Source organism: Chelmon rostratus, chromosome 10 (assembly GCF_017976325.1).
Source record: "Chelmon rostratus isolate fCheRos1 chromosome 10, fCheRos1.pri, whole genome shotgun sequence".
NCBI lineage: Eukaryota > Metazoa > Chordata > Actinopteri > Chaetodontiformes > Chaetodontidae > Chelmon > Chelmon rostratus.
In genome coordinates, this window is record NC_055667.1 from 15588041 (window position 1) to 15612705 (window position 24665).

The window sequence follows — 24665 nt, forward strand, 5'->3', positions numbered from 1 at the left end:
TACGCGTGTGCGTGCATGTGTGTGTGTGTGTGTGTGTGTGTGTGTGAAGACCACCCAGACTGCTGAGGGAATTTTTTTTTTCTAGCCAGTGGAGGTGAAGCAAGAGTGTAAGGAAAATGGAGAGGGAAGATGAAGAAAAGGGGTGAAAAACTGTCAAGGAGAAAGTAGAGGATTAGAAATTTGTGACAGAGAAAAATGTGGATTGGAAGATATTGGAAGACTTGGTTTAGGTTAAACACACAACCACACAACCACACACACACATACACACAGGAGACAACATCCTGTCCCTGTACGGTGACCGTGACTGTAACAGTCGTGTGCGTGTCATTTAGCTATTATGTTGATGGAATGATTCCTATCATGAGCGACCGGGGGTCACACTGTAAACATCATGTCTGAGAGAGAGAGGAAAGAGAGAGACAGCAAGAGAGAGAGAAACTGTGAGGGATGGAGGGGGGAGAAAGATTTGAGGAGAAAAAAAATGGACAAAAATAGTGTGTGTGTGTGTATACTGTCAGCGGAGGGTCCTCTATACAGCAGCTATCAGCTCCAGCATCAGTGTCCTGGCTCCAGACATCTATGGTAGCCCCCCGCCTCAACTGCACTCCCCTCCCTCGCTCTCTCTGTCTATCCTTGCTCCCCCACCTATTCTCCTTTCCTCACCTGTTTCCTCTGGCCTCCCTCACATACAACAAGAATCCATACATTAAGTTCTTCAGCGTGTGTGTGTGTGTGTGTGTGTGTGTGTGTGTGTGTGTGTGTGTGTCTTTGAAGCAGGTGTTGAGGGTAGTCATGCAGGACTAAGTGTAAATGTCCTATCACTGATGTGCAATGTGCCTCTCAGTAACTCAAAATGAATGCATATAGCTCAGGGCAGCGGAGGGAGAAAAGCGAAGGGTGTGTACCCAAGCCAAATGGTGTAAATGTTTTCAAGGTGTGTGTGTATGTGTGTGTGTCGGTTGGGGGAGGAGGTGCTTTGGCTACAAGCCAACTAACTGATTATACAGGGGAAGAAAGCAGTGACATGTCATCATAGATAATCTGTTCTGCTAAAAAAGTTGCATAAAGACAATTTTACTGCCAAAACTGTTTCCTTTCTCCATTCCTTTCCTTATGCCGTCTGTCCTTCCTTCCCACAAAATTTCAAGTGTTTGCCTCAAAGTGTTAGTTTCTCAGCTCTCTCTTAGGTTCCCTGGAGGCCCCACAGTAAGCACCAGCAGAAAAAGCCACTTGGGCCTGCTACAAAAGTGATATTTATGCCAGAAGGGTGTTGGGGAGAAGGGATAGGCAGTTAGCTTTCGACAGTGCAGTGGTTTGTGGTTTCCTGAGAGCAACCTGGGAGGCTTTTAAATGTCGCTCAGGGACAGACAGCAGGTAGGCAGGTAAAGGACAACAATGGCAACAATGGCACTTCCCTTGGGAGCGGCAGCCAGAGAAGACACAGAGGCCATAGTGTGCTCCACCGCTCCATATCCTGTCCTTTAGAAAAAAGTAGAAAGCAATCACGACACAAGATCTTGAGGGGAACTAGAGTGGAGGAGGTGGAGATCAGGGAAGTAAAGTGGGGAATGTGTTTGGAGTGTATGGTGCATGCATGCGGACAACAGTGGTTGGTATTTGTTGGGGTCAGACCTGTGCCCACTGACCGATCAGTATGCAGATCAGTACGTTTCGTGTGATCGTAGTGTGACGCAAGTGTGACACTGGGGCTGGGAATGTGCTCCCTGTGACGTCTGGTTGAGGGGTGAAGGGCTTCTTCTGATTGAGAGGATTCAGAACGCCTGCATGGCCCAGATTCCTGTTCAGCCCCTTTTCAACCCTGGGAATCCATGGGAATGTTTGTGTGTGTGAGTGTGTGTGCATGAATCTGTGCAAGTGCACTAGCCCTCTCATTTCACTACAGAGAAGGCATTGTCTATTCCTGGGCCAGGCCACGACAAATGTCCCTAACTGCTCTAGTGCGTGTACATGCATATGTGTAGATACGCATGTGCATCAGTGACCTGTGACTTTGCAGGCTGTCATTTGTGTCTGTGTAAGTGCTTATGTTTGGATAACACATCGATGAGACTGACCGTTTTTTTTTTTTTTTACCTTTTCATATAAGGAGCAGGTCTGTTAAAATCACATTAGGATCAGATTTCTGCACACATCCAAATATTGTTCAGTTTAATGCTACAAGATTGCAGTTTTCAGCAAACAAGGCCTTTCTTTGTCTCTGCTTCTCGGATTTTAGATCCAAACTTTAGATCACAAAGTGACACATTTCTTTAGTTTATAAATTTTGATTTTCTAGTTTACATACAATCCTGATTCCCAAAAAGTTGGGACACTGTGTACAACATAAATAAAAACAGAAGGCAATCATTTGCAAACATGGAAAACAGATGAAGTGTTCCTGAGCCCATGTAGTAATATAATTTATACAATCATGTGTTTCACAAAGTGGTGAACCTCGCTCCATCCTCGCTTGTGGACAACTTAGCTTTTCCAGGATGCCCCTTTCATACCCAATCATGATAATATCACCTGTGTACCTGCGGTCTTTTCTTGCCCCGTGCCAATTTCTTGATGGGGTAAAACATTAATATATTGTCTTTGTACTGTTTTCAACTGGTTATATGTCGAACAGGATTAGCAAATTACTACATTTTGTTTTATTAATGGTTTAATTCAGTTGTGGTTTGCATCTCATCTTGTCTGTCTCTTCTTTTTCTCCTTTCTTTAAAGCAATAACATTAGTGCTTTAGGTTTAACTAGCAGTTAGTGCTGAAAACAGCTCTGAGGTTAAAACAGACGCGATGTGCTGATTATGTTCAAGATCTTCTAAATAAGTACAAAAAAATGTGCCAAATGGTATTTCTAAAATCAGATTTTTGCATTATCAACCTTTTTTATGTGTTCCATCCGTCGTTAATATTTAAAATGAAGACAAATACATTTGTTGCAAATGAAAAACAAAAACAGTGAGCTCTAGAAAGAACAGAAAATGTTTATATGAGTGTTGATAGAAGTGCATGTAGGACAGGGCTCTCCAAGTTCCCCCTGTACCTCAACATGGGTCTGTCTATCTCTGTCTGCCTATCTGTGTGATCGCTGGCCAGGCCTGCTCACTAAAGTGGCTCAGTGTGCAGGTGATGACTAGTAAGAGGTAATGATACTTAATGCCCTTTCCAACAACACACACACACACACCCACGCACACGCACACGCACACAGACAAGACCCCCATGTGCACATTACACAAGGAAATGTGCTGCTCAAGCATGGATGTACAGTGCAGTATGTAAGGCTTGCTTGTGCACACACACGCATGGACGCACACACGCAAGCACATACATGCACACAGGCAGTCACAAATGTACGCACATCCTACATCCTGACTTAATGATGGTTAATGCCCTATCCAATCCCCCTGTGCAGCATCAAAGCATCCCACAGAGCAGTGCTGATACAGTGATGCTAGAAAGGATTAGGTCAGGAGAATGGACTACTGGGGCAGGAGTTCGGTAAAGCGTACAAGGAAGCAATCACAGACACACTTAAATGTCGCACACATGTGAGCACACCTCAGGGCAGACACACACACACGCACACACACACAGCACAGAAATGGGGTACTGCACAGGAAAGTCCAGGAAGTGGAAGAGGGGATGTAGAAAACAGAAGGTGGAGAGATGAATGAAGCAGGGAGAGAAAGAATGGAAATTAAACTTAATTTTGGAGGGTTAGGTTAACTGAATGCAGAAACAGCAGTCAGGTCACGATGATGGCATAAGGCAATAGCATAAGTCTTGCTAAGACTGGACACTTCACAGGTGTATTTTCCATCTGCTGTAAAGGGAGGCTGCAGGGAATTCTGCCACTGCAGAGCCTCTGCAACTGCAGCCAGACTTACTCACATCTCTATTACATGTCTGAGAAGGAGCAAAAGAGGAAATCTGGACTTTTTACATGCATGGCAGGAGGCCAAACTAAATCTCTTTAAACCAACAGCAGCCACATGTCCTCATTGGTATGGGGTAAGATTTCATCAAGTGCTGATATAAGTTCAGGTCTAGATGTTATCCACGGGTACTGTTAAATATATGGAGCAGATGAGCAGATCATAGATCTGTGAGTGCAGCAGTAAAGGAGGAGTGAGCCAGCAGTGGATTTGAGCAGTCTTCTAACTAGATCCAGTGTCCTCCTGTTTCTGCCATTCAACCAAATGAAGTCATAATAGAGCCTGACACTAATACTCATCGGGTTTCATTTACTGTTGTATCCACTGCTGAGAATCTGCCTCGAATCAGCGTGCAGGAAAGAACACCTCTCTGTAAGAGATACCTTTTCAGGATGTGTGGAAAAGTGGTGAAATTTGTAACCCTTTTCCACACACCTTCGCCATCATTTCAACAGACTTCGGTGACGTGTGTTTGTCCCGCGCTCGCGAAACATTTCCTTTGTGTGGCGTTAAGTGTTAGTTTCAGTTTAGAAAGAAACAAAAAATGCTCCCGGCACGTGTCATGTAATGTACATATATAAAGCCAGACAAAATATACATGCCAAAACAACAGATTAGTGGACTACGGGCAGGGCTATGAATGCCTTTCTGCCTTCCAAAGCTATATCCTACCCACAACAGCTGCCTGTCAGTCGTGTCCACATGTTGGAGGCAGTTGTATGTTGTGTAGTGCCGACTGTTCCAACACTTCCTGTTCCATTACTGAAGTGCTTGACCTTTCACCCCCCTCCCCTCTGTCTCATGACAGGGTGTGTGTGTGGGAGGACAAGGAGCGGACATAGAGTGTGTACGCGCACGTGTGTATGTGTGTGCGCAGTATACCGGGGTATGAATAAGTCCCAGAGGGCATGAATATGTTTCCCATGACATGGCCTCAGACTAAACAGCCGCTCTCTCCACCCAGACATCCGCCTGTCATTCTCCCCTAAACCGCAGCGAGCGGAAAAGAGCACAAAACATGGGAACACAAATACACGGACGCATCTCCCTTTTCTGTCTCTTTATCTCCTCTTTTCTCTTCCTCCCCCCTCTCTGTTTCTCTGCTCTTTTGTCGCAGAGTCCTCCCCGTGGCCCTCCTTGTCCAGGTGAAAGACTCCTCCTCGCCCTCTCCCTCGCTCTTTGTGCCCCGTGAATGAGGGAAAGAGAGAATAAGAGAGGGAAAGATAAAGAGAGAGTGCCTTCGGACACAAAGGGCAGTGTACCCCTCCCAGGAAGTCTGGGAGAGAGAGAGAAAAAAAACACATCTTTAGAGGAAGGAGGAGGGGAGGACAGCATTGTACCCTCCTTCCTGACTCTTTGTGTGTGTGTGTGTGTGTGTGCAAGCTCATGTGTGACCACGAGAAACTGAATGCCAAAGCAGTCAGTCTATTCAGACAGAAAAAAGCTAACACACTTAGACTTCACCCTCGCACACAGTACACACACACACACACACACACACACACACACACAAACACACAAACACACACACACACACACACACACACACAGACACACGCAGTTATGCCCACAACCATTTAGGCCCTCTTTAAGGCGGCGCCCAAGCATTGACTACTAGTTGCATTGTGTGAAATAAAAGATCCTCTTTCATCATGGCCTTAACTGTTTCAAAGAACTAAGCGGAGAGGATCAGACTGGTTGAATCCGACTGAAGACATTACTGTCATAGTTACAGTAAAAGACAGCCAAGGTGTGGCTCAAGCACTGCTAATGCAGAACTCCTGCCCTCTGGGCAAGGCTCAGGTTGTTGATTTCCACTAAAGATCTATTACTCTAATGTTCCTCACAGATAAGCCACCTTCAAAGGTGCAGACTTACCGCCATTATTGGCTGTTTGTTTGGTAAGAGCCTCCACCTGAGTGAGGGAGAAAGGGATTGGCAGGGAGGCAAGAAGAAAGAGAAAGAGAGGGAGCAGAGGCGGAAGTGAGAGGGGAGACCTCCTGAGGGTATGACTCTTGTAAAGCGATTTTGTGTGTGTATATGTGTGTGTGTGTATGTAGATGGAAGGGAGAGAGTCATGAAAAGCATCCCTCTCAAGATCAACAATGGAAGCCTGTTTGTTTACATGCTTTTGCCTGCTTTGTTATGTACTGTACCTGCATGCAATTTTATGCTTGAGCAACATGCCAGAAACTTTTCCATACAAGTTTTTTTTTTTTTTTAACTTTCAGATAATGAGAATTCTCCAAAGTGAAATGTATCAAGTCATCTCCACTCAGCCTGCCCCTGCACAGCTTTGTTTGACTGACACATTTCAACAATGATGATAGAAACAGACACCTGACTGCTGATCGCATCTGTCCCGCTCTGAGGGTACATTCACTTACCAGGGTGGTCCATCACCCACCCCACAAAAGCCACCCGGAGCCTGGAGTGTGTACGTGTGCCTGTGGATGTAGAGTGGGTGTGTGTGTGTGTGTGTGTCTGTGTGCTTCTCTGAACATAAACAGGGGTGCTTCTCATATGATGTGGCCAGTTGTTTGGCTGCGCTAAATCACCAGCTCTTGTCAGAAATGCTTCCAGTTTGAAATTCGCTACAGCGGAGCTAGGGGCACATTGACACCCACACACACGCTGCCTTTGATCACAGGGTCGATAACATACTTCAGTAGTTCTGTTGACGGCGAAGAGGAAATATGATAAATCGCATTATTGTAACTACCGGACTGTTTAATCCCATGCTCCAGTTGAAATTTGAAACAGAGATGGGGAGAGAAAGAGTGAGTGTGAGCAATAGAGTGGCATAAGAGAGAGGGAGAGAAAGGGCCAAGGCTGATGAATGGAAATGTACCTCTGCTTCTTCATGCTTCCGTTCCCCCCTTAAGACAAGCTCCTTACCATGGTTACTCTATCAATCACAGCATAAAGCAGTCAAATATCCAGTGATTCACCTTTCTTCCCGCGCCAAACCTCGCTCTCTAACATTCACATGCGCACAAGGGTACACACACACTCACACACTCCAGAGACTAAACGAACTATCAGAGCACATTGTGTATCTGCAACTCACGGAACGATGCACGGAACAGGAATGGAAAAATGTCCATTTCTTTTGAGTCCCCCAGTTGCTGCAATATCGTCCACAATTTCCCACATGCCACTGCACTTAAAACAAACAAAATTACATGCACGCACATGAAAATTTTGACTCCTCTCCAGGGAAGCAGAAAGAGATCACTGGGTGCTTTGTCAGTCAGTCTGCAGGTTAAGAGCAGAGGGGGATAAAAAGAACAGTTAAGAGGCACATTTGTGAGTGTGTTTACTGAGGGATGAGCACGGGTCTCCATGTCTGCATCCTCTGGTCCTAATACTACTCAGGAGTCTTTAGATCGTCATTCAGCAGCAGACGGAGATCTGAGGGGAAGAGATGGCCTGTGTGGCTCTGGCGGTTGTCCTGTGAGCAATATCAGGCTGCTTTCTTGACGCCGTGATGGTCAAGATAGCGCAAGACGGTTCCCTACTGAATACTCCCATGACAAATAAAGAAAAGAAACCACATGAACTTCCATTCTGTCCCTCACACACACAGACCCACAAAGCAATCTGTTTCCATGTCCTGGCAGCGTCCATGTATGATGTGGTGAAAGCGCAACCAGGGACTGTACCCACCACATCTGCAGGCACACTGGAAAACAATAGGGGTGTGAAAATGAGCGACAGACATCTTACCACACATACCGCAGTCACCTATAAATGGAAAAAAAAATATTGTACTGCGCACACAGACACAGATACTGACACACATACTTGCACTCAGTCTGCCTCTCTCCCACACAGCACTCACGCATTAGAGATGCCTGTAAAATGTGGACACAGAAACCCCAATTCTAATTGTGAAACTACCCTACGCTGCAGAGCCTGCAAAATCTTTAAGCGCTCTCTTTCTCATTTCTTCTGCGACCGTTTATTTGCGCTGAAAATATCTGCACGTCGCAGCGCCAGCCGACACAATGCACATGTGGTAGTCATCAATCATAATTATCATGGTTTAAAAAAGCCACAGCTGTTATTTGATTTTAAAAACAAGCCATAGCGGAGCGCCTTCCAACGATACGTCAAGTTGTCAGCGGAGGCCTTGGCCTGCACAGCAGAAATGTCTCTCTCTCTCTCCGGCTTCCCAATGAGCTGGTTGGAGAGCACAGCCGAGCTGAGCTGCATTCAACCTTTCCCCATGACTCACCACTGTGTGTCTTTATTTTTAAACATTTTCTCTCTCCATTGCGGCGTGTTTATTCTGTCTGAGTGAGGCCGCTGTTATGGACTTCACACAACGTTTGTTTATGGCTTCTTTAATCAGGACCAGATAACGGAGAGTTGTCTCCATCCGTGGGCGCATCCCCAGAAGCTGGGCGATGTATGTGCGTGTGTGCCTGCATGTGTGAGCTGCTACGCTTTAATGATCCCTCCAGAATGTTCCAATACATATTTTTTTCTCAGTAGAATATTCGTACACAGACACTGAAGCGGATTAAGGTGTGTATGTGTATTGTTCATGGGGGCCCCATGAGGTGATCGTGCACTTCCTGTGTTATATGTGATGTCACCCAGTCTTGATTATGTCAGCTGGTTTATTGTTACTGCTGGCTGAGTCATCTCCATGGCAACTTTGTTATCACTTATATTTACCTCTGACTTCAATCAAACAGTATAGTGAACTACACTTGTATTAATTCCCGAATTACTGCCTGAAGCCTGAGCAAAAAATGGGACAAACAAGAAGTAAATGATTGATATGACATTGTCACAATACTTTTGTTGAGAGAAGGTTCCATGAAGGCATCCTATGTCAGCAAAAAGTTATAAATTATGCATTATTTGTTAACCTGCTTAAATTAACTGAATTGTTTTACTTGTTCCTTGTTAAGAAAAGCAATTGGTTACATTGTATTACATTTTTAAATCAGATTACACCATTTAAAATTTTGGGATTTATCATATCTACCAATTTGTTCACTCGTGTGCAGTATATGTCAGTTATTTGTGTTTATTTGTTCAAAATAAACAAAGAAGATTATATGGACATTAAATTCCGCTATAATATTTAAAGGCATGTATCCTTAAAGTCCTATACCTCCTGATACATTTGCAGTCTTTTTTGAATGTTTTGACACCTGCATTGTTTACTCTAGCTTGCAGTGTCCTCCTTCTCCTCTTCTATTGGCTCATTGCTATCTTTCATGGTGCATTACCACCACCAGCTGTCAATATGCATGACCAGTCTCACAAATGTGCAAGAGGGCTTTCAGAACACAAGATACAAACGATACAGGGACCTGCTCGTTGAAACATTAAATGAAGTTAAGGTCAGTAGAGGATTAGCGCCTAACTCTGTTCCGTTACAGCCACTGGCACTGATCGCAAAGCGTCTCTGTCTAGTCAGACCTCCCAGGAGGGGGCATCTGAAACAGGAAATTCCTATGCAGGGAAATCCACATGCCATTATTATGCTTTCGTAAGAATAATATATTTAATGCCAGCAGAGGCTGTAAAGACGCTACATAATTATCTGACCTACAAAATCTCACGGTGAAAGGACACAGCTCCTTCCCCAAAAGCGACAGTGGGAGTCCACATCCCAGCACGCGATATTAAACATTATACCAATGTTGGCATACTGAATTTGTCTTGTCACAACTGCTACATATATAACTGTAGACTATTGCCATGCAGTGTTTTTTCCACATCTCCCCTGAAGCTGAATATAGATCACGCCTGCGGATAAAATCGTCCAGCCCCCCGTCAGCTTGGCTGACTTGACAAACAAACAGCGAGTGTGTCAAAACTCCCAACTGCAAAGGGCTTCTGAGAGCACAGTTTACACTTGCTAGCCCGGTGGTCTGGCTTTATGAGCAATGGTTAGTGTCATACACACACACAGACACACACGCACATACAAGCCTCACTCTTGAAGACTCATGTGAGACCCCAAGGGCTGTGAAAGCAAAGAAGGGGTGACGTAACACCTCTTTGCTTTCATTATGTTTATCAAAGCGATGACCTTACATGACTGGGGCCACAAGGTTATGTATGTTTTCTACCAGAGGCTGACACATAAGTTGTCCTCTTATTATCCCCAGTGTTAAAAAAGTAGGTTAAGTGTGTGTGTGTTGAGTGTGTGTGTGCGTACATGCATGCATGTATCCGAGCATCCTGCGCCTCTCCCTCTTTGACCGCAACGCAGCTGCGTCAACACTCACCCCCCAACACACCCTCTCACGTCAGAGTGTGTGTCAGAGACGCAGAGGAATGGAGTGTGTCTATGTTACAGCAATGAACAAAGGGGAAGAGGAGGTGGTCTCCTGAGAAACCTGAGGAAGAAAAAAGAAGAGGAGAAGAAGGGGGGGCAGAGAGAGAGAGAGAGAGATATGGAGGGAGACTGAGGGGTCAGATCTCAGAGAAGGTAGAGTGAGACATCTGGAAAAGAGAAAGAGTCACTGGGACGAGGAGGAAATTACAGCTGCCCAACAATGATTCATTGGGGAAAATTCTCTTCTACATCTTCCTCTCCTCCCTCTCGTCCTCCAACCTCTCTACCTAACCCTCTAACCTCTCTCGGCGCACGACTCCCCACCCTGGATGATTGATGGAGATGTGAAAAAAGCGTTCTAAACGTTTGCAATCTTACGCGTCCCGGGTACCTTCAAAGACCGTTGATAAGGTGTACACTGATTGTACTTTGATACTGATGCTCCCCCCTTTTCTCTCTCTCTAGGGATCTGAGTATGAACAACATCAGCGCGATCCAGCCCAGAGCCTTCCACCGACTGCACCTGCTATCAGAACTGTGAGTATAAAAATCATTCAACTTTCATTCAATTAATAAACCTCAGTCGTCACAGCTCATGACAAGAAACAGCCATTCCCCGAGTGCAGGCCTCAGTGATGGGGATTGATGACTCTGGCCTGCCTCTGATCTCTCCTACCAAGAAACTGCCTGCAGCAATAGGCTAGTAGATCCTGGGACGGCTGCACAAAAGATAGAGGGGGGGACCAAAGAGAACCTGATATTCACTCAGAGAGTGAATATGTGGTCTGGTGTTTAGAGAGCAGGTTCTGTGCTCAGCATCCAAGCCGCTGCTTTCTTGCCCTCCTTGACTTTGTTTCAGCTGGACAACTCAGCAGGAGCAGTACACACACAGACACAAGCCTTTGCCAAGACAAACACACACTACAGGAGAACAGGTCAGGTTTGTTTTTCTTGTCTATAACATTAAGTATAGGTACGGCATGGTATCATGCTTGATACGTAACGTTTTTGCATCGGTGCCAATACACCAAATGAATTAAATGCCGAAACAGACATGAGTTATTCTTTTCTGGGCTGGGAACTTTTTTTTTTATAGCAAAAAAATTCAATTTAACAAACTAAACAATATTTCGGAATAAGCAAACAAGATTAAGAGTTTGACTCAGCCTCTCCGCTAAATTTCCTCACTGCTGCACTCTGAGCTGGAGACACGCTTTGGTCAGTACTTCACAAAGCAGAAGGTGTTGGTTTCATTCTCATAGGGCTGATGAAAGCACACACGCTGCAGCAAAATCCCCAGCCTTTTTTTTTTCGGTCGACCTGGCCGATATCTGATTTGACCACTCAGCAGAATTCAGCTAAGTCTCAGTTTTACAAAGGCTGCCCACAGATATACCCTAAGGGTTTGAATGTGTGTGTAAGTGTGTAGTGATTCGTAGGGGCTTATGTGTGTATGTAAGCCTTCACCTGATTCTTTTACTTCTGAAGCCTGCAGCGTGTGTGTGTGCGTGTGTGTCGGCACGGGGTGTTTGAACAGTCCGCTGTTTTCTTTGCTAATTCTTGCAGCTGCAGCCTGTGAGGCATGAGCTAATGATGATGAAAGTAAAAGGTTAACGGGAAAACCATTCAGTTGTTTTTGACTCGCAGTCAGACTGGATCTGAGGATTAGAACGTAGCTGAACAATGAAGTTTTGTGACACCTTCAAGCTTGGGAATTAAATTCAAGACTTTGATTTATTATCGTTATTGAGTTGCTGATCTGAACTTTTGCTGTCGTAAAAAACAGTAAAAGTCAGATATTGCTGATGGCGTAATAATCAGAACCACACAGTGCAGAGTGATGCTTAATGTCGACGCTGACATTTGCCTGCATTCGGGGAAAGGGGGGGGGGGTCTTGGATGCAGCTCCACCTGCAGTGTTTGTCCAGAGACAATCCTCCCAATGTTTTACAGCCCCGTTGATCTTGCTTCCTCTGTATCGCTCTCATGTTCTGACACTTTATGGAGACGTTCTGTTGCTTTGTAACTCTTCCAAGGAGGATGTTCCTGCCCTAAAGCCAATTTTTATAGCCTGCTGACCATTTCTGGAAACATGCTGAGACGATGATGATGTTCCAAGGCACGGAGAGGCACATTTCTGACATCCACTCCCGTCTGGGAGGCTTAGGGAGATGAGGCATAGCAGGTTATGGTAAACACATTATAATTACAACAAGTTATAACACTTAGAAAAACAAACGGAGGCTCTAAACACAAACACGGTCGGTTTGAGAGCGAGAGCGTTTGATGTGGGTATACAGCACTTGTTGGTAGCGCAGGGAGAGGCGAGGGCCCAGGCAGGTTGTGACTGGTAGAGTGATAAATTGTTTGATGTCGGGCTCTACCTCCCTGCCTGCCCTCCCTCACTCTATCTCCCTCCTTTTCAATTCACTTCTGCAGTCCCCCATCTCCATTTTACTGCAGGCAATTGCAAGCTGTAGTCACTGCCTTTGGTAGATCCCCCCCCCCCCCCCCCCCCTTTTTTTTTTTGGCTCTCTCCACATTCCTACAAACCAAAACAAATGTGCTGATGGCAAGAAGTCCAGCTTTCATCCTGTTTTACACTATGGGGAGGAGAAGGAATAAAATGTTATGAGCCACATACAGAGGATCCTTCTGAGACACTGCTCATAAACATAAACTGGATCATGCTGCCTCATATCTCTCTGCTCAGTTCTATGGAGCTAAAGTGAAAACAGCTAATCCCTTTAAACCTCAATTGAGGTGATGAAATTCATTCACAAAGCAGGTAGCAAACCTCCCTTTGATTCCCGGCAATAATATTGATAATGAGATATAAGTGTAATTGCCCGTCCCTCAAGCCCTTTCTCTACCTCTAACTCCTTATTTCTTAAATCTCACTCTATTGATCTCAAATCCCTCTCATTAAGCCTTCATTTTAGAGCTTTGATCAGTAAATCGTCTCTTAATTCAAACACGCAAACACGCAAACATGCACGCAACTGACAGCCAGACGGAGCATGAAGAGAGGCGACTGAGAGGCAGACTGCATGTCTATAGATTAATGAGAGGGCAGCGATGCCCATACTCTAAGACTGGTTACTCATCTACCTGACATATCAAAGACATCCCTTCTCTTCAAATGTTCCGCTCTAATATCAAAGATGCACCATCTATTCCTGATCTAATTGCACCTTGGAACGAGCTGAGGGTGCTTTTAGGTGAAACCGTCCCCCCAAAAGCCCTTCCTGAAAACCACTTTAGAAGGCGACAGTCCTTTCTGCCTATCATCAGAGTCAAAGTCCACGCTGTTCGTACCCCCGGAGATCACATTTCGCTCTGCCTTTTTCCTTTGACTCCCTTCATAATCATCCGTTTAGGTCGAGTCTCTCATGCTCATCTTATCATTATCTGTAGCCATCACTCACCTCCTAAATACAGAGCTGAACTCTGCCCATTCAACGTGGCCTGACAGGTAAAACAATCACTGGTTTCATTTAAACCCTGAGTCAATGTTGGCTTTGCCTCTTTTGACACACACTGTTACAAGCTTAAGTGAAAGTAGAGTATGGTGCAATCTCCTGCTACCAGCTCAAGACTGAAATTCAAATCAGTATGATCTCATCTTTGACGGTATCCTCCAAACCTGGAATATGCATCCATCCGAGGCTCCTCCGGCCCTGTGAGATGCTCTCCGACTATCACACAAATGAAATCCAAATGTAAGAGGAGGGAAGTGTTGAGTGGAGGCCAGCGCTGCCCTGCTTGTCTTCCTTTTGGTGATAAGATTGTCTGCTGATAGACCAGGAGTATGACGTAGGTGAGGGTTAAGGGGTTACAATATTGGCTGTCTTGATACTCCAGGTGCAGCACACACAGCTGGAACCATCTAGGTCAATTAAAACTTTTCCTTTATCTATTGCCAACATTGGTTTTTGTCTGCATGTCTCTCTATCTCCCATAAACACGTACCCACGCACACAACCACCCCCACACACACTTTTCCCCGTCTATATTTTACTCCAATAACTTCAGAGGTTAACGCCGGGTTAAGTGGTTGACCCTCAGGCTGGACCTCCGAACAGAAGGCGGGATAGTATTTCTATTGATGGACCAGGGGTGGAAAAGGTCATACATGCATATGTACTTGCAGACACACCCACACACAAACCGCCCTCTCTCTGATAAGACCTGTTTATCCTCTCCTTCTTCTTTCATCATCCACTCCTATCAACCATCCTGGTCCTGCTGCCACTATGATGTCCCATCACGATCTGAGATATTATCCCACAATATGATGCTGTCTAGGTCTTTTTACTTATTTCTTTGAGGCAATAGCACATGGGGATATAGGACATAGGATAATCAGCAATTGGTATGTTTCAGTAGAACCCTCACTGATCAGCTCTGATATCAGCGTGGTCTCACCTTTGTCACCCATCCCACTTCGCTCCCATTCGTTTGAACTACACGGGCCTCTGTTGTTTTATCTATGAATCACTTCAATAGAGCTGAATTATGCTGAGGTGGAATTTTTATCTACGCAGTTCAGGGGCCAAGAAAAATTCCAACCATCCCCAAATCAAATTAACAGAAAAAACAGTTGGAGCCGTGGTTTGACAAGAGCAAGGCGCCTTTCATTAGAATGAGATTGATGTGGAACAACTAGGAGGCTAAGTACGGAACATTCACTCATACGTACGATCATTTACACACACGTACACACATAAATACACACACTGATATCATGGAAACAGTTGGTTAATGGCAACTGCCGGTGTTCTGTTGATGTCTATCAAGAATGTCTGAACATTTCTTTCCTTTTTCAATATCCATCTTCACTTTCGAAATAATTATCCATTTGACAAATGAAGTCGGCAAAAAAAGCATGATTCCACTCTAATGCTGTTTTGGCTCCAATGGAGCAGCTAATAGAGAAAGGCTGGTTGGCAGTAGGACATGCACATCATACCATGGCCTTAACTACAATGTTTGTTTTCTAAAACTAAATTACTGGCCCTCATCATCCCCCCAGTGAAAAGACATTTATTTTTCTTCGGTGCTACCTATATCTTTTTTCCGTCCAAAGCGTCTGTAACTAATCATTGCGTTTGAACAGGAACCAAAAGAAGGCACTTAGGGGTCTTTGCAGAAAGAGGCTTAGATCTACTTTACTGGTGTCAGGACCTCAGAAAGGCCTATTGAAACAGTTACCTCTGGAAAAGTAGCTATTGAAATGGTCCCCGGTGACCAGCTTGTGCAATAGCAAAAACTGAAATAGTATTGAAGTAGCAGGCCTATGGTCCTCTAAGGGACAACAAATGGGCTGTATACAGGTTTCTTTATGAGAGAAAATCAGATCTAAGAGCCAACTGAAGTCCCTTATCTGGAAATAAGAATGTGGAATTTGTAGGGTCAAAGAGCTGCAGTCACCACAGATCACCTCTCTATATTGAGACATCATGCGGCGCAGTGGAAGTCTGAATGAGTTTTGACTGTGGTTTGAGAGGCATGACTAAATGGCACCACAATAGCCTGGATAACAATCAGTCAATTATGTATTCCAATATGCTGACGTGCATGTGCATCTGTGTGTATGTGTGTTTGATAAATACGAGCTCTATGAGAGCTCTAAACTGGGCTGAGTGTGAGATTTGGCAGGCGTGGGTGGGGTTGTGTGGTTTGCCACTGCACAGTAATAAGACTGAGACATGTTGACATGAGTATCAGATGTCAGAGGGAGCTTGCTGGGAGCCCTCGTCCATTACCATCTGGATGATAGTGGCTTGGAAAGGCAGGCAGAGCTCTATATCAATATTTCAATATCCTGGCACTGATGGAACAACTCAGGGGGAGGCAGGTTGCTTAGCATGAGGCTGAAATGTCGGGCAAATGTCACCTGTAGAGCAACGGCGCGAGGATGCCAATGAGTAACTTTTAACTTGTATGTGTTTAATAAAAGTGGGTGGTCTCGAGCTGTGAAGACCAAATCTGTGTTTAAACTGTGCTTCCAGCTCATGACCTTGAGAGTTACTCTGTTGGACTGAATGTTATTTATTTGGACATCTTATACACACTCACAAATGACCATTAGGTGCTGTGTTTGATAAACAAACTGATTGGATTGCTTGAGTGAATGCGTGTGGTTTCTCTCCCTCGCTGTCCTCAAGGCCCCTCAGAACGGGCCCAATTTACCTCAAGGACGTGGAAAATAGCACATGCACGTTCACACTGCACACACATGCGCTCATGTGCGCATACGTGCTATACACCTTATTATACACACACAGACATAAACACACTCACACGCGCACAAGCAAATATACTTTGACGCTGCACTTGTTGACCCAGTCTCAGTCTCATTCAATTCAGTCTTTACTCACTCATCAGGACTCCCAGGATTGGTTAAGGTTTCAGGGTGTGCTTTGGGCCAATAGCAACCACATTGAAGGGAATAGAATATTGTTATTTGCATACTGCCCCAACAATAACCCCAAAGCAGGAACTCAAGGCTGAAGGCACATCAGCTCAATCCAAAAACGCAGAATGAGGCAAAAGGCAAAACTTCTCTTAAGTTTTTAGCGTATGTGCTTATATTTCATTTTTCACTTTAATATTTTGTTTTCTCCCAATTGATCTCCGCGTTTCTCTCCTAGGCGTATCTCAGGGAATCAGCTGAGGTATATCCCAGGCCACGCTCTCCAGGGTCTCCACAACCTCAAAGTTCTGTAAGTAACCTCCTCCTCCTCCCTCCCGCTCTATCACACTCGGGTGGTTCAGACCTCATCCCAGGTGTGTTGTTCCACCACAGCATTCTAGAGGGATGGAGTTGTGCTCCTGCCTTGAATAAAACACACAGGCCATGCATCATTAACTGCAGTTAAAGTTTATGGGCTGGGGGAGTCCTGCCCTGCTTGCAGTTCCTTCATTCCCAAACAAGCCCTGTTTCAGTTGCAAGCATGCACACACACACACACACACACACGCACACACACAGGTGTAATGCAGGGACCTCCCAGTCACACCACCCACCGAGATAACAGCAAGTGACAGAAAAAAATCACTTAAAAAACGCCACTCAAAGCTGTTCTCTTAACACCCCATTTCTCAGAGTGTGTGCGTAGCCTTATGATCGATGGCCACCAACTGTTAGCACTGCCGTCAAGTATTAAATCACAAAAAAGTGCAAAGCAACCATAAAAACCGTGGCACTTTCTGACTTGTGAGGCATCTAATGAGTTGTGGCCATATTTCTATTGGGTGCAAGACAAGGGTATTAAGGAGGCTTTCATGAGCCTTGGCAACCAACTCAGTTCCTTTTGGACCCTGGCTGAGAAGAGTTTGAGGAGCCCTGCCACAGAATATAAACGTAGCCGGAGAATTGCGGTTTGTAATTTGAGGGAATCTGTGGGATTACCAGGCGCACAAGTTGATCTTCTTTCACCTTGTGTTGTGAAACTCACTGAGACAGAATGAGCGAACCAGCCACGAATCCTGGGCTATTATGTCATTACTGCAGAAGGACACACATATCCTGAGTTCATATCCTGAAGTCTGCAAGCATTCACGCTTCTCACTATAGCGCCCAAGCAAACATAGGACAGTCTCTTTGACCTCAGGGCAGCTGAGCTGTTGGTTTCCTTCCTCAATATATTAAAAAAAGTCAGGCTGTGTCAAACACTAATGGGTAACTGCCAGGTCCCTGCTGATACACACACACACACTCAAGGTTATGAACCCAGAGTGGAGTACAGCGAAGCTCCCGTAGGGAATGATATTGAAACAGGAAAAGACTGAATTCGATGTATTTATCATGGCATCATCATCCCAGCGGAAACATTCTCCTGATCCTCTCAAACCTGAGCAGGATTTTTTTTTTTTTTGTACTGAAGCAATCATTGTATCTTACACGAGACCATTGTGAAATACACAGGACTGTGAAAGCATGTCACACACTGAATTATGAAAATAAATGCAGCAAACTATGTTCTTTACATCTTGAGACGACTAATGTCAACATCATAACCATCACTTTTAGCCTGATAAGTGAAAAAAAGCCTTGTAGGTTATTTCACACTCACAATAAAAAGAAATTCTTACAATAACTTATCTGTAAGATAAGATGTTTAACTGTTGCAGGCACACGGCCTTGCACTCAAACACTTACTGCGGTACCATGACGCCACGATAAAGGCTTAACGCCGCTGCTAAGACCGTCACACTGGAGACTATACTCGTGTGATAATGTCAGACGTCCGGTCACGATAAAAACTTTAAAGAAAGAGGGAGAGAAAGACAGAGAAAGCGAGGAAGGGAGAGGAAAGAGAGAGGGCTATTGTTTGCTGCCCACTTCCTCCTCGCTTTTTGCTCCATTCTTCTGAGAATGACATCAGCAGCCCACCCAAGGAGCTTCTCTTTCTCTTTTCTTCATTCTCTGTTTCTCCTCAAGCTTTCACTGGCCCTCTCCTTCTTGTGTCAGATTTCGCTCATGATGGAATTATTTGTTCTGCCTGATGTGCCCTCACGCACACCACATACACGCCATCACATACAGACCCATTACACCTATAACGGAATAATCGGTATGTTTCAGGATGCTACAGAACAACCAACTGGAGAGACTTCCTGATGATGCTCCATGGGACCTGCCCAACCTACTGTCCCTGTGAGTCCCTCACACACACACACACACACACACACACACACACACACACGCACGCACTAATCATGTTATTCTACCTCATCCAGCGGGGAATGAAACATCCCCTGGCCACCCACCCTCACATCTCAGCTCTAACCGCAATGCAGGTATAGAGTACCACTGACATATTACAGACCAGACCCCAACAGTACTACATTCAGTGCTGCACTGCCTGACATTAGGAGTCACAGCCTGACTGTGTCAGTGCAGTTCATGGTAGCATCTGGAAGCCATGAGGGAAACAGCAGACACTGCAGGCCAGGGAGAGCATCTCCAATGAGCTGTGAAACAACCCCATTTTCCATCAATTCCCCCTCTCTTCCTCCTCCGCTCCTCTCCTCCGTTCTTCTCCCACCACCCACACCGCTATCCCCCTGGCTAATGAGAGTGTTTTGTGGCATAATTGTCTCATCTGTGGGGTCAGTGTGCTTGTGTATGTGTGTGTGTGTGTGTGCAGCGTGAATGTTTGGGCGGGTGCATGCAGACCACCTCATCTGTAAATCCTCAACCTTACCCTTCTCTCCCAACTTTGTACCGCACACGTACTCCACATCCCATCCAAATTAATAATTCTTTGTAAATATCCATAAAGCCATTTCCTTCATCACACACTCACATTGTTGGAGTTTGAACTTAGGAGGGGCGTGCACACGTTAACTCTACCACCTACAGCGTTTTCCTGTCTGGTATTAAGCAGACCTGCTCTTCCTCAACACCAAGCCTGCACACACACTCACGCATCTGTACACACATCTGCACACACGTATAGCACTGTGGCTCAGGCCGTCCTTGTGTGAGTGTATGTCTAACCTCACAATTTTCTGTCATGATGATGTCTCTGTCTATGACTTCAGTCTATGTGTGTGTGTGTGTGTTTGCGCACACAAGCGTGTGAGTGTGTGGTCTCTCAATTTCTTCACACAGAGATGGTCTCAAGTAATGAAAAAACGCATGCGCACACACACATGCACGCACGCACACACAGACACACACACACAGACAAACACACACACACACACAATACACACACAGTGCCAGTGTATAGAGACGCACCTTGTCATTACTGTAATGATAAGCCCAGCGGAGAAAGATTACTGGAAAGGCTTTGGAGAGTGAAGCTTGTCGGCGCCTCTCACTGACATGAAACACGGCAGGTAAAAAGAAAGAGAGACAGCATCTCAGACAGCACATAGGCTTTGAATTGGTAGAAATGTATAAAGGAGGCTTTCATCTGATATAAATCACGTCTTAATCTCGGACAAGAATCCTTCTGTCAGCAGAGAACTGAAACTGAGTCAAGAAATTTGTCTCACCATTTGGAAAAGGCTAATTACAACACACAGCGCGAGTGCTGTCGTTTAGTTCTGTGCCATCAGAAGCAGACAGATGTGTTTTGGGTCCCAACCCACAGGTTAAGCTGTGTAATCACTACTGATGAATTCAACAATTCACGTTAATCACCTTAACCCTGTTTTTAGAGATTTGAATCGATGGTAGTAAAACATGCTCCTCCAAGTTCTCCCTTGTATAAAGTTTTGGCCATCTGGAGAATTCAACATGTGTAGGCAGGTTCCACATATCTCCTGGATCACTTAAGAGAACTTTCTCTTTCTGTCTCTATTTCTCTCTCTGCCGTAATCGTACCTCAGACTTTGATGTGATGGACAGGAAATGGTTGCTGCTTTATTGGCTTCCGTGGAACATTCCTGGTTCTGTCTGGACCTTCTGGAGACCTGGCAGGTCCACCCAGAGGAGCAATTATTATTTTGCCCGAGAGAAAAAAACCAAGTTGAAGGGTCTTCCGTAGCTTTCATCCTGCGATTAGGGTCAGGGACAAACAATGTCCACAGTTGGAGTGCACAGGACGGAAAAGGACGATGTTTAACACTGGGAGGGGGACAAAAAAACAACAACAAAAAAAAAGTGTGCTCAGGAAGTAGAGAAGATGAAAATTTCTTGAAGCTGTGTGTGCACGTATACACATTCATGTGTATAAACATGTACGCTGGAGGGTGTTTCCCTGTCTGCCTGTGTGTGAGCATCTGCCAGTGTATACAGTTGCCTCTCCTGATGGAAAATTTCCCTGGGGAGAAAAGCCTGAGTTCAGAGTTCAAGTTCAGATTTCACTTTGATGATGCTGTTTGTTTGGCGAAGCCTCTGAGGGGTGAGGAGGGTGAGGAGGCTGAGGAGGAGCTGTAGCGCGAGAATCAAAGAGCCACAGTGGAAGATTGATAAGGGAGGATGTTTGAAAGACGAACAAGAGTTAAGGAGTGAGACGGAAAGGGGTTCGCAGCGGCTGGGACTGCATCAATGAAGATGTAAGAAACAAAATGTGAGTGTGAGAGGGGCCGGAGGGAGGAAAAGGAGATTAATGAACGAGTGTGAAGGGCCAAAGAAAGAAGAATAGCAGGAGGAAGTGGTCTCAACTTGTCAACTCTGCCCTGAGGGGATCATTCATCACTATGGACAGTGTGTATGCATGTGTGCATTTACGTGGGGTGTGTGTGTGTCACAGTCCACACTCGGTGTCTGTAGGGTGAGGGACACAGAAGGAGAGTGGCGACAAAGGTTTGTTAAGCTTGGTTGAAGAGATGAAAGTGCATGTGTGAGAATATATAGATATATATATATATGTGTGTGTGTTTGTGTGTGTGTGTGTGTGTGTGTGTGTCTCTGGTGTCATAAATTCATCGGCTGAAAGGAGTATTTGTAAGTGGTGGAAACGTGAGGGACTGATGGCGACAGCGGGACTCCAATGGAAAGAGTCAAGGAGGGAGAACAGCTGAAGATGCATCTTTAAATATTCCTCCCTCCTTCACTTTTTCCCCTTTTCCAGACACTGAGGGAAGTTGGCTTTGCACAACATAAACAAAGTGAGGTAGAATAAAACAGACTCGCCGCAACCGTTCCTACACGTTTGTGTCCGTGTTTTTCTCATCTTACATTTCATACATGTCTGTGCTGGTGAAGTTTGACATGGCTTATTTAGCATGGGAATAAATCATAAATGAGGAGCTTCTGAGAAGCTGCAGCAAAGATGAAAGAGGGAGAATTAAGGACGTGTAATTCTCATAATAACCTTCCTGTAAGCCAAAGTGATTCAATGCCACGACACTCAACCTCTAATGCACACACAAGCACGGATACACATGCACATAAGCAAACATACTGTTCTTAGACTTAGTGATTATCTCACCCTGCAGGCGTCTTGATGCTAACCTGTTGTCTGAGGTTCCGGCTGGGGCCTTCCGAGGGGTTCGCTCTCTAAGACACCTGTGGTTGGATGACAACTCCCTAACAGAGATCCCGGTGACAGCCCTGGACTCTCTGCCGTCCCTGCAGGCCATGACGCTAGCCCTCAACCAGATCACACACATCCCAGATTATGCATTCACCAACCTCTCCGCCCTCGTCGTACTGTAAGTGACATCTTGATTTGTTTACTTAAATCTCTCCTGAGTCTGGCTTTCTCAACTTACCAGTGAAATTATTTGTTCCGTTGACTTAGAACAGGGCGGTGATGACTGCAGTGTGGAAAAGTTTTTGAGGAGGTAATTTCTGATTTGTTGAAAAATATTTGTGGCCTTTTTCCAGGCATCTCCATAACAACCAGATCCAGAGCATGGGCGCGAGGTGTTTTGAAGGTTTACACAGTCTGGAGACGCTGTGAGTATCTCACAAACACACACACACACACGCACATTCACATGCACTTGCTCATGCTTTTTGGGCAGCAGTTACTACAAATTAAATCTAAGAAACTTTCACTATCTTATCCACACACACACACACACACACACACACACACACACACACACACACACACACACACGCATCTTGAAGTGATTTCATTTTATAGGCCTAAATGAGTACCTCCTCTGTTTCCCCCAAACACCGATGCAGCCTCTGTGATGACAAAGTATCCGCAAGTATCAACATTCATTCAGTATGGTAGTGTTTACAACAATCACATTGCCTTAGAATAACTCTAAGATATATGAAGAACTCCCTGAAATATAACCTCAAAAAGGCAATAGAACTAAAAGCCATCCGTTTACTCACAGTGTATGCATGACTACAGCCTTATTTCTTTCTGTGTGTGAAAGTGCAGTCGGAACACCCGAAATTAATGTGTTTTTATAAATCAAATGTACCAAGTGTGCCAAGGAATAATGAAGTGTAGCGCTAAATCATGCAGTCATAATGATTAATATCCTGGTAATTTCAGCAGGTGCTTGAACGTTTTCAAAACCGCAACCAACAAATGAGCGACAGGAATGCGAGGATGAAAAGTTCTTCTCTGATTACCTTGAAGTAACATCAACAGATCCCTCTGTGTTTTGTAAAAGTAATTGCTAAGCAGCGCTGAGGTCAAATATTGTATGGCTCAGCATAGCCACAGGAGAGTTGCTTGAGCGTACGCGCTGTAGTGTCGATAACTAGATCCTAACCACACACCAATATGGAAACCGCAGGAAACCGACACGGTCTTATGAAGGAGGAGGGGAAAGAAAGCGAGCGAAATGGAGACAGTGCAATTGTGTCTCCTGCAAAATTCATGGTGGTCTGATGAAAACACTGTTTCTGGCATGCTACTTAACAACCTGTTGAAGTGTAAAAAAAAAAAATTATGCGTTCTTTTTTATGAGCATGTGTGTGGGCACATGCGTGTGTGTGCGCAGATAGGCAAGCACTTCTGCCTGTGCACCCACAAGCTTAGCACTCAACTTAAAAGCCATTATCCATGCTGGGAAATGTGAGGGAACAGGGTGTAAGTCAGAGGAGCCGTGGTTAAGGGGATGAAGGGAAACTAGAGAATGAGAAAAAGAGGGATAGAGCTCTCTGGACCAGAATAGTGTGTGTTAAAGTGTTTGGGCCGTCAGCAGTGAGGAGAGACAGATGATTCAGCGGGATAAGATGACAGGTGTTACTGACGTGGGGATTGTGCTGGTATGAGGGGTTAATCTCTCACAGCGGCCTCGCTTATGAGAAATACAAGAGACCATCTGCATCAGCACCACCCTCCCCAACCCCCCAGTGTGCATTATAAAATCATTACTACGAGGAGCCGTCCAGGGGACTGCTGGAAAACGTGACAGCATATGCAAACAAGACAGAGCAGACACAGACAGACAAACATTTCACAACATCCACTGCTGCTTGGGGAAAAACACACATATATATCTTGAAGTTCTTCATCAAAGGCATTTTTTGTTGTCTCATACTTGAAAAGAATAAAAATAAATCCAGTTGACAATGACTTAGTACTTCTAGATATCCTTTGACCTGGGCGGCTTAAAATTATAACAGACAGTGCGCACAAATGCACGCATACCCCGGCACGATGTCTTAATATGGTAAAAGACATACCATGTACACAGAAACATGCACTCTACGCACTTTTTCCCATGTACACCAGCAAATCTACAGTGCATACTCATATACAGGCAAGAAATACAGTAAAAACCCCTTTCCTGCCACCTGCATGATGAGCTGTGTCAACTATAGCAACGGTTGTTTTGATACAGCGTTTCCTGGGAAACTAATCAGAGACAGACCTAAATAATCAGGTCAGAGCAGCAAAGGTCAAGGGTGACAACCAAACTTCACACTCTACAGCTGTCGAACTCTCACAGAGCAGAGGAAATAACTATGTATATATATGCAATGAGGCACACTTTCTTGCACACAGAATATCATATGTGGTT

The 24665-nt window shown here is 45.0% G+C and overlaps 1 protein-coding gene across 1 annotated transcript in view; it reads left to right on the forward strand.

Annotated features, from left to right (window-relative positions):
• LOC121612333 (leucine-rich repeat-containing G-protein coupled receptor 6) overlaps positions 1 to 24665 on the forward strand; it is a 36380-nt gene that overhangs the window by 3695 nt on the left and 8020 nt on the right. Inside the window, exons 2-6 of the mRNA XM_041945159.1 lie at positions 10722 to 10793; positions 16913 to 16984; positions 18850 to 18921; positions 22161 to 22376; positions 22552 to 22623. Of these exons, the coding sequence (XP_041801093.1) occupies positions 10722 to 10793; positions 16913 to 16984; positions 18850 to 18921; positions 22161 to 22376; positions 22552 to 22623 (504 nt within the window). The remainder of the gene's footprint in view (positions 1 to 10721; positions 10794 to 16912; positions 16985 to 18849; positions 18922 to 22160; positions 22377 to 22551; positions 22624 to 24665) is intronic.